This window comes from Tiliqua scincoides, chromosome 1, assembly GCF_035046505.1.
Source record: "Tiliqua scincoides isolate rTilSci1 chromosome 1, rTilSci1.hap2, whole genome shotgun sequence".
Lineage (NCBI taxonomy): Eukaryota > Metazoa > Chordata > Lepidosauria > Squamata > Scincidae > Tiliqua > Tiliqua scincoides.
Genome location: NC_089821.1, coordinates 27,834,694 through 27,845,123, shown reverse-complemented (window position 1 = coordinate 27,845,123; position 10,430 = coordinate 27,834,694). Strand labels below are relative to the sequence as shown.

Sequence of the window (10,430 nt, the reverse complement as noted above, 5' to 3'; positions counted from 1 at the left end):
AACTTATTATGTAAATTTTGAATTAAAGCACATAACACTGCTTTCTGCACGTCTAAGTTTAGAAAACAACGAAATCTGTGAAAAAACCGTTTTCTCCCATCACTATTCATGAGTTAAAGCCTGTGACTTTCAACCCACATGGATGATTGGAAATATTAATGCAGTTCCTATATTCTGTTTTCTTTTTATTGATCGATTATGTGCTCATGCTACATTCTCTAATTTCCAACTTTTCCAAGTTTTAAAATAGGTGTAAATGTGTTTGCTCACAGTTATTCCTCTCCTCCCCCCATTTTCCCCTTTCTTTGTTTTTGATAGTAAGCTCCATGGGAGTTTAACTTTGCCTGCAAAAGATGTCATGTACACTGATGACACTATGTACACTTATGCCTGAGAGTACACTGCACAAGGTAGGAACATACTAATGTTATCACTTCAAAAATTTATCTTCCGTAGGATTCAAAAACTCTTGTTCTAATTTTGTCAAATTAGAATAAATTAAAAAAAAACAACTATTAGTCATAATTCGTAGGAATGTTAAATGAAACAGTAAAAATTCAGGAAATGAAATAAACAGAACTATGTAAAGAAATGGATTCCATTTTTTAAAATCATTAAATCCATCAAGCAGTAGTTGTATCTCTTTATATTAACAGGAGGCAGTTGCAGAATTCCAAATCACTGAGCACAAATTTAAACTGAAGATGGTTAAAAGAATGCAAATACTGTAAGTTTACATGTTTTGAAATCACACCTACTCTTCACAGTAAGCACAAACGAATTCCACTTTCTGTTAACCTTTTTCTAAAACCCTGTTTATCAGTGCAGTCTCTTTGGACTTTGACTTTGCGAGATGGAGGACAAAATACTTATGCTTTTACATCATTGTCTACTAAAGCAGCATTTCTCAGTGTTTGTCCCCCACTATACCACTTTACATGGTCCACCTATTGGAAGTAACTGCCAATGATGCCATCACCAGTTATTTCTGGGTTGGGAGGCTAGATGCAACACAGGAAACACCAGTAAGAGGCTCAGGGTGGATGGAAGTGCTTTTTCAAGTGCATGAAAACTACATGTTGGAGCACTGTCTGCCACAAGCCAAGCTTCCTACTGCTGCTTGTCATGTTGCGTTGTTGGTCACGGCTGCCAGGAAGCAGTGGTTTGGGGGTCCCATGACTAACCACCAGACACTACCTCAAGTACCACTGGTGGTATGAGTAGCACTGGTTGAGAAACACTGTGCTAAAGCTTTTCAGCCTTAGCTTAGTTTAAAGCCATTTCTGCCCAATGTTGCATATACGCAACAAGGATCAAATGTGTACACGTGTGTGCCAGGCCAGAATGGGTTAAAAGGTATTTATGCACCTGCATTTTTACAGGTGCATAAATGTCTGCTAGTCGAATAAATAAACCATGACTGCATATTCCGCTGACTCAGCACCAGCAGTAGTCCCTCTTCCCTGTAAAGACTGCAGTAGCAAACCTGGGACTGGCAGCGACCTGTTACCGAAGAGAGGAGTCAGCAAAAATAAAGCCACGCCCCCTCCACTCCCTCTCTCGCCTTACACCACCATCCCTTCGTCACGTTTTCCTCCCCCCGCCTCCTCGCTGAGAGCTGCTGTAGGCGGCCTGAAAGAGGTATGAGGAGGCTAGAGTGCACACTATCTCGAATTTCAAGCTTCAAGCACACTGCCCACACTCTTAGGCTCAGAATTCATCGCTTTCCATAGACTTCAATGGAGGATTTGATGAATTGGGCAGCAGCTATCAACAACCACAATTCCTGCTTTCCTGCTTTTTTTGTAACTTGGATTTTATAGGATGTGAAACATGTTTTGCATTGGGGTTACACATTTATTAAAGGTGCAATCAGTGCTCAGATGCTTTCAAAAGTGTTGTAATGTCTATTGACAACATAAGAACTCAAGACTTGCATGCATTCTTATGTTAAGTCAATGGACATTGCAACACTTTTGAAAGCATCTGAGCACTGATTGCACCTTTAATAAATGACTTTAGAGCACAATCCTAACCAGGTCTGCTTGGAAGTAAGTCCTATTTTGTTCAATGGGGCTTACTCTCAGGAAAGTGTGGTTAGGATTGCAGCCTTATTGACTTAACAAAAGAACTTAAGACTTGCATGCATTCTTATGTTAAGTCAATAGACACTGCAAAACTTTTGAATGCACCTGAGCACTGGATTTCCACTCCAGCGGGTCTAAGGGGCCATTTAAGGAGATGAATCTTTGCTGATGGGAGATGTTTTGAATGGGGGGAGGGGGGATTTGAGGCTGGAAAGTCAAACCATTCTGCAGAATTAACTGGGGCGGACTATATTGCAGGGTTGTTGTAAGGTGCATTTTCCCAGGTCCAAACTGCAACATGAGAATACAACAACAACAACAACAGGTATTTTTAGATCAACTTTCTTGCCATTGGATTGCTCCTTTGGCTTTAATTCAAGGCACTTTATATGGGCAGGCTTTCTCTAAACCCCCAAAGGAGGTTTTACAACAAACAGAGATGTTCTGTCTTTCAAGAACTAACTACATTCCAGGTGGATCTTCTCAAAGTTTCATCACATTCTGAATGCTGTCTCCTCCCACACAAAGATCTTCAGAGCTGGCTTCTTTGGCTCTCACCCAAAAGAGCTCTGCTCAGCTTGTCAAAGTCTTGCCACTGCCAGGGCTTCCAGTGATCTTGAACAGGCAACCTTCAGATGGTATTTTTGGGCATAATGGCAGCTCTACCCTCTAGTCTAGACCAGACCTCCTGCCCTGAATAAGAACTGAACTGACTTGGCAATTTGCAGGACTGATTTTTAGAGCTTTAAAAACTCATAAACGTTACTTTTTTCCCATACACCTAAGCTGGAGCAGGAACTCCTCTTCCATGTGGTTGTCCCTTATTTGGGTTACATTCAGCGGCTGCTCAATCACAGGTATCATTGATTTCTATGGGCAGCAGCTCTGACTTCACACAGTAGAAGGAGGGGGAATTTGAAAATGACTTCTCCGAAGAAAGCCCATTTTGAAACTATCTAGTAAACGGAACGCGTCACTCCCCCCTTGTCATAGATCTATGGTGTCCCATTTCTTCGACCCACTCCCGACTTTGTCAGCACTCATAGAGGTAAGAATGAGAAAAGAGTTAGAGGTGCATGCAGTTTCAGTATTCGGGTTTTCATTTTGGTGTACCACTTTTTTTGATTCCTAAGGCAAACTATAGCAAACATTGACTTCTCTATAGGCTCAGAGTTTCAGCTGTAGATTCTAGAGTTGCAACTCTGAGCTTACAGAAGATCCAATGCTTGAGTTCAAAACTAACCTGCAGTTTGGACTCTAGCTTTTGGTAGCTCTATGAGCCTGCTTCCTCCTCCAGGAGCCCAACGTCCTCCTCCAAAATGGCGTCTCGGGCAGTTCCGCTTCCGGTGGAGCGGGCAGGCCGGGCTTGAGGAAGATGGCGGTAGGAGCAGCAGCGGCAGCGCCTGGGTGGAGAGGTCGAGGACTGGGGTGCGCCCCCCTGGGCTGGGCGCTGGGCCTTTTCTGGCTGCTGGGCTGGGCAGCGCGCCCCGGCGCCGCCACCACCCACTGGGTGGTCACCGAGGACGGCAAGATCCAGCAGCAGGTGAGGGAGGGGCTCCTCCTCTGGGGGACCGTCGCCATGGAAACAAGCCCCCCCACCCTCCTCCAGGGAGTCCCTTGCCCTGCAGTGCTCTGCTCAGGGAAGGGGCCAAGGGGAACCCCACTGCCTGGAGGGTGAGGCCCTGGAGGGATCCTGGCTCTGTCCCTGGAGCAGCTGCCCCCCTCCTGCCTTGCTGCTCCAGCCTGAGGAGGGAGCTCCAGGCCAGGCTCTCAACCAGGGGTCCTAGCACCACCAGTGGCACTTGAGGTGGTACTCATGGGACCCCCCCCCCCCCACACACGGACAAACCCCTGCCACCGAGACCAGCTACACAGTGCGACAAGCAGCAGCGAGAGGCTTAAAAACTTTAGCACAATGTTTCTCAACCAGTGGTACCTGTACAACCAGTAGTACTTGAGGTGGTGTCTGGTGGTACTTGTGGGACCCTCACACACACACACACACAACCCTGCCAGCTGGCACTGAGACCAGCAACACAATGTGACAAGTGGCAGTAAGAGGCTTAAAAGCTTTAGCACTGTGTTTCTCAACCAGTGGTCCCAGTACCACCAGTGGGACTTGAGATGGTGTATGGCAGTACTCACTGGACCCTTGTACACCTGCCACCTGGCAGCAAGATCAGGAACACAGTGCAACAAGCGGCAGTATGAGGCTTAAAAGCTTTAGCACTGGGTTTCTCAACCAGTGGTCCCAGTACCACCAGTGGGACTTGAGGTGGTCTATGGCTTTACTCACTGGACCCTTGTGGGACCCCCCAGACCCCCACTGCCTGGCAGCAACATCAGCAATGCAACATGACAGGAAGCAGTAGGAGGCTTGGCTCTGCCTGGCAGAGGTCCAGCATGCGCTTTTTGTGTGCTCAAAAAGTCCTCCCGTCCACCTGAGCCTCTTAACAGTGTTTGTGGCATTGCATCTGGCCTCCCAATCCAGAAGTAACTGGTGATAACATTACTAGTGATTTCTGGTGGTTCTTTCAACAGGTGGACCATGCAAAGTGGGTACAGCAGAGAACAAATGTTGAGAAACACTGTTCTAGGCAGAATGCTTCCCCTTTTTCCTCCGAGTCTTAAAGCGCTCATGGAATTTAACCGCTCTTGGAGTAGCTTCCCCAACACTTTCACTTTTCCTGACAGGGATGGAGTTGCAACTTATGAACCATTGGTAGCTCTTCAGCTTTTCAAACTCTGTAATATGCGTTGGGGAGTAGGTGACTGGTTTTGTACGTGATAAAATTGTGAACCTTTCAGAATGTGACTGTGCCATTGAGTTCTAAAGACATTATGGGCCCAGTCCTATCCAGTTTTCCAGTGCTGGTGCAGCCATGCCATTGGGGCGTGCACTGCTTCCTGTGGTGGGGAGGCTGTCACAGAGGCCTCCTCAAGATAAGGGAATGTTTGTTCCGTTATCTCAGGGCTGCATTGTGGTTGCACCGGTGCTGGGAAGTTGGATAGAACTGGTCCAAAGATGCTTCCGATATTTTTATTTTGTATTCCTTACTTATTATTAGTAATTCCCAAGATTACATTTGTCCTGATACTTGAAGAGTTTACAGTTTCAGTGAGCTGTCCCCCAGAACCTTAATAACTGTGTTTGGGATTGTATATAGATATAATATTTTGTCCTAGTGGGCATCACTTTATATTTTTGTCATTTTGTTGTCCTCTTTAAGGAGATCCTATTGGAGTTTGTCACAGTCTGTTTTACATTTCATTGTCCTGAATAATTTGGAATTATTCTTTCTTTGCTAATCCCTGAGTTGATATAATTTATGAATATTTGGTCGCTTGCTACTCCCTATTTTCCTGAAAAAACTTTTTCTGAATCAGTTGATTCTTGCCCTCTGTTTCTTCTTCAACTAGACTTACTTTCCCTTGACTCCTGTTAACAAACTTTTACAAAATCCTTTTGGGAGTTCAAGTGTATAGCATCTACCAAGTCTCCCCTGCCTTACATGCATGCTGAAGTGCTTAAAGAATTTGAAACAGAATGTCCCTTGGCCAAAAGCTATATTCACAGTCAGCAAGACTGGTTCTTTTGTGTGTTTAATAAGTCTAGTTTGTCAGTAATGCTTTGTACTGTATAAATACTGTTAATAATAAAGACTGTTAATAATACTGGTTTATTTAAGACGATCATTGGACTGTCAGGCCTGTAACATCATAGAATTCCTTTGGGCCCCTTGTCAATTTATTTGATTTGGTTAGGTGTCTTCAGGCCCAATCCTGTCCAGCTTTCCAGCACCAATGCAGCTGCAATGTAGCTCCAAGGTAAGAGAACAAATGTTCCTTTACCTTGAGGAAGCCTCTGTAGTTGCGCCCCTACCACAGCATTCCAGTTTGGGTGGTCAAATATATGGGCGCCCTAGCTATACATGAGTGAAACAAATTGCTCACATCAGAGAAGCTTGCCTGTTTTGAATTGTAAGAAGTTGGTTCCTTTTGCAGCAATGATGATCATCTATAGATATACCCACATTTATTTATGAGTTCAGCGTCTATATTACATTCAGTTTTTGTTTAGTCTTACAAGGAAAAATTATATATATACTGTGTTTATATCAATTTTTCTGTACTACGCTGTGTGCCTTTTTTTTTTGGCAAACCCAGAACTTTTCATGTTCTAAATATAAGGTTGCATCAGTCTGCAGGTAATATGTAAAGCACTACAGTGAACTATAAAATGTTAGTTGAAGCTATTATTGTTTTTTCTTAACTGGGGTCCATGTTTAATTAGAAAGGCTGTAACACAGTCCTATGCATGTCTACCTAGAAGTTATCAGCAGTTAAATGAAATTAACTTCAGTGGGAGCTGAAGTTACCACTTACTCTCAGGTAAGTGTGTATAGAATTGTAGCCTTAGCTGTTTGGAATAGGTCGTTGAAGGTTGAAGGCAGAAGCAAAATTTAATCTCCATGGTTGTAGCTTTTTAACTTATGGATCAGCAGTGCTTAGTAAGTTTCTCAGAGTGCAGTACTGCAGACTTGTTAACTATCCTGTAATAATGTCTGTGCCTTTTACTTATAAAAGATATTGAAGGTGACTTTAGTGTTACTTTGGACGAGCAAGGTTTCTTCTTTATTGTGTTCAAAGTCTAAGCACTGAACAAATTCATAGCTGCGTTCGTTTCTGTGATCTGTCTTCTGATTAATCAGAGGTAATGAAAATAAACTTTTAATGCAAGGAGCTGCTGTTGCACCACTGGGGCAATGCTTCTGTGCCTCTCCTTGTGACAGCAAACTCTCATTCAACTACTGAAGAGAAGCACCTCTGAATTTTCAAGCTCTTAAAGTACTACGTGCCCAAAGCATGTTCTCGCCTAGCTTTAGTTTAAAATCCAAATAAATGTCTCTTTAAAGAGGAGAAGAGATAAGTAAAGCTCCATTGTTTATCATTAATCAGAAAATTAAGACAGGATATGGATGGTGAAATGGGACATGAGTGAAACAGTGTAGATATGGAAATTAGTCACAGTCCAGAACGTTCAGGGTGGAAGCAAGACATGGAGATTGCAGCTGCGTTGTTATCGCCTTACTTTTAATCTGGTACCTGGTATTGTTGTGTGCCATAAAACAGTCACCTGGAAACATACATGCAGTTGAACAGGGAATTTCTGCAACATTTTGAAAAGGAAGCAATAGTCAGGTACTATGCAAGTCTTTCTTTATAATAAAGAACTGAAGTAAGCCTGATAGTTTGTATAAACATTACTATAGGAAGTTGACTTTTTATTTGGATGTTGGTTCCAGTTAAGAGTACATAGAGTCATATTTGAGACAGAAAATATACTTATTCAGATTGATATTAATCTCTACTATAGTAAAATTCCCATACTCCAGCGTCTGATGATTCTGCACTCCCAATAACCCAACACCAAAATACAGGTACTGTTGCACATGCCAGGCTGCAGAAGGCACTTGGGGTCAACCTGAGCAATTTGAATATAAAATACAGTAAGTACTGTAGCAACCTTGTTGCTATTGTGACAGGAACACTAAATTGAGGATAAGTGGGGAAAGGATAGTGCTTCCCAATAGTCTGGCATATCCAGTAATAGGTCCCTATAGTGCTGGATTATCAGAAGTTTACTATATATGGAAGGAAAACAGTTTTTGTTTCTTTGGGAAACAAGACATGGTATAAATTAAAATAAAACTTGGCAATCACTGCAGCTGAGTGAATTTCATTTCTCTATTGTTTTAAATCATAGAGTTCTGGACTCTTGAATTACTAGTCATGACTATCTCAAATCAGAATGTTTTATACAACATTTGTTCCAATTTAATTCATTTTCAGATAATCTGTACTGTATATCAAAAGAGACAAAGCATAAATCAGGCTAGCTAAACTTCTATTTTTGTATTTCGTTCTCATTCTGTTTTGGACTGGAAAATGTATAAAGGAATTGCAGCTCAGACCATACTGGCAGAGCAAGGATCTCAGAATATATGGATGCCAGTAGGGGCTGTTGGGGGCACTCGGTGCATGAGGAGTGCCTTGACGGAGACGTAGACCACTTGAGGAGTCTCACCTGTTTAGACATGAACCTTTATAAGCTGACCTGGGAAGAACTGCTAAGAAGTTGTGATGTTGGGTTTGAAGAGGGAGGATCGTGAGGTTCCCCCATTTGCCAGCACTTGTTTGTACAGATTTGTAAATAGCTGTTCTTGTATTGGAACTTGGTAAACACAGTGAGGATTTATTTCATAATGTTTATTAACAAGTAACATGGCAGTAAATTTTTAAAAATAAACTTTTGCTTATTCTAAAGATCAGTGGCTCTTTATTTGAGCCACTGATTAATGCAGCCCCTCACTTCTGAAATCGCTACAAAGGATATCTCTTATCTTTTTGGCAGAAATTGTGCAGATCTAGCTACACCACACATCCTCTCTGTCGACCCACCATCTCCCTTCCCTGGTTCCATTCATGTAGGTCATCCTTGGTAAGCTGCAATCCATTGGCTTAAGGAGAACCCTGCCTTCTACATCAAAGAACTGAATGTGGGAGAAAAAGCTTCCTTCTTAAAGTTAGACTGGCTGGTTGTGGTCCAGTTATGCCTATGGCTGGCACATCTGTTGTTACGTGGATTCACTAATGTGAAGTCAGGCGATAGTAATAATTATCCACCCACCAACACACTGGTTTCTGCAGAGAACATAACACATCTAGGTGTTATTCACCCAATTAGATATTTTAAGCTATTTTATTTATGTAAATGTTTGGACTAGAGCAGTAGTTCCTAAACTCCTCCGAGGGAGTTGAGAACTCTGTGAGTTGTTGCAGGGGCTAGTGGCCTGACAGGGACCCAGGGGCATTTTACTACACCTAGGGGTGTCCTGAAGCCTCCTGGAGGCTCACAGCCCCCCTCATGACCCTCCGCACAGCTGCTGCATTGAGTGCCGATCTGCAGTTGGAGCTCACTTCTGGTTTGCAATCGCACAAATTAGAAGTGAGTTCCAATTGCAGATCAGAACTCAGTGCAGTGTTGCAGATGGGGCTGTGAGTCTCCAGGAGGCTTCAGGGTGTCCCCAGGTATAGTAAAATTCTCCTGGATCCCATGGCGCCGCAGTCGCTGTGGTGCTGTCGGGGCACCCATTCCTGGGCCACTCCCCTTAAGGGAGAATGGTCCTTTTATGGTTTCCCTGGTGGGTCGCGTCCCACTAGTTTGAAACCCTCCAGTCTAGAGCATCTTGCAGCATGGTATTCCTGTATCAGGAAGTATTCTGCCCTCAGAAGAGCAGACCCTCAGGAGGACACTCCCACCACTTTTGGTGGGCAAATGCCACTAGGATAGACACAAGAAGTTTGCCAAAGGATGATTGACCGTGCCAGAGAAGAGACTACCCCACATTTTGTCATGAAGAAATACCCAGATTGGGGTGAACACGTGGTTGCCAGTCCCACATGCATTTTCCCACAGACTATTGCAAGAGAAGAAGGTTGCCATATTTGAGGTGGAAACTGACCAAAGCTTTTCCTCAGGCCATGGAGTGGTCTGAGTGGACTAATTGGCCATTGCAGTTGTTGCCAAAAAAAAACACGGACGTATACGAAGTGTGAACTGTAGATTATGTTCATGTACAAAGACAATTGCCTAAGTAGACAGAACTTCACTTTCTGTTGTGGCTACATCAGCAAGCTGGTAAAAAGGAGCAGCTATTTGCCTCTTCAGCAATGGGAAATACTGCTGTAAAAACAGAAAGCAAAGCCCTGACAGCATGTCTGCTTTGCTCACATGCATGTTTGGTCCTTTTTTGGATACTTTCCAGAATTGGGAAATGCTGCTTTTGCCTTGTTAAGAAGATTCCTGCTTTAGAGAAAATTAACTTGCTTAATGTTTTTTTTTTCAACACATGTCAGTAATTTGACGAGCTTCCTTGAAACGCTTAATATATATTACTCCTGTGTCTGATTGCTTACCAAAACTGTCTTGATGCAAGGGCATCTGTCTTGTTCAGTGAATAGTGTTTCCTTTTACTTGTTTTATTTATGCAGGGATGGGAACTGTAGTCAAGTGACTCAGACTCATGCAGACTCTAGTCACATGTGTCAAGGACTCAGGCAGACATTTGAGTCTGGGGCTACTGACTCAGAAAGCGCCATGGATTTGGACAACTCAAGTCACCCAGACCTGACTTGGGGGTGCTGTTTGATCCGGAAGTCAGGCATTGCGCGAGCAGCAACAGCCAGCAGCAGGGTACTTTATGTTCAGTTAGGACACAGAGCCGGGTGGCGGGGGGTTATGTGTTGAGGAAAATGGTTAATTTTTTTTGTTTTGTTTGG

At 43.3% G+C, this 10,430-nt stretch overlaps 1 protein-coding gene across 1 annotated transcript in view; it reads left to right on the top strand.

Moving 5' to 3' along the window:
- The first annotated feature begins 3,406 nt into the window (after window positions 1–3,406).
- Window positions 3,407–10,430, top strand: part of TTC17 (tetratricopeptide repeat domain 17) — a 74,576-nt gene continuing 67,552 nt past the window's right edge. The window contains 2 exon segments of the mRNA XM_066635195.1: window positions 3,407–3,431; window positions 3,434–3,630. Coding sequence (XP_066491292.1) covers window positions 3,407–3,431; window positions 3,434–3,630 — 222 coding nt within the window.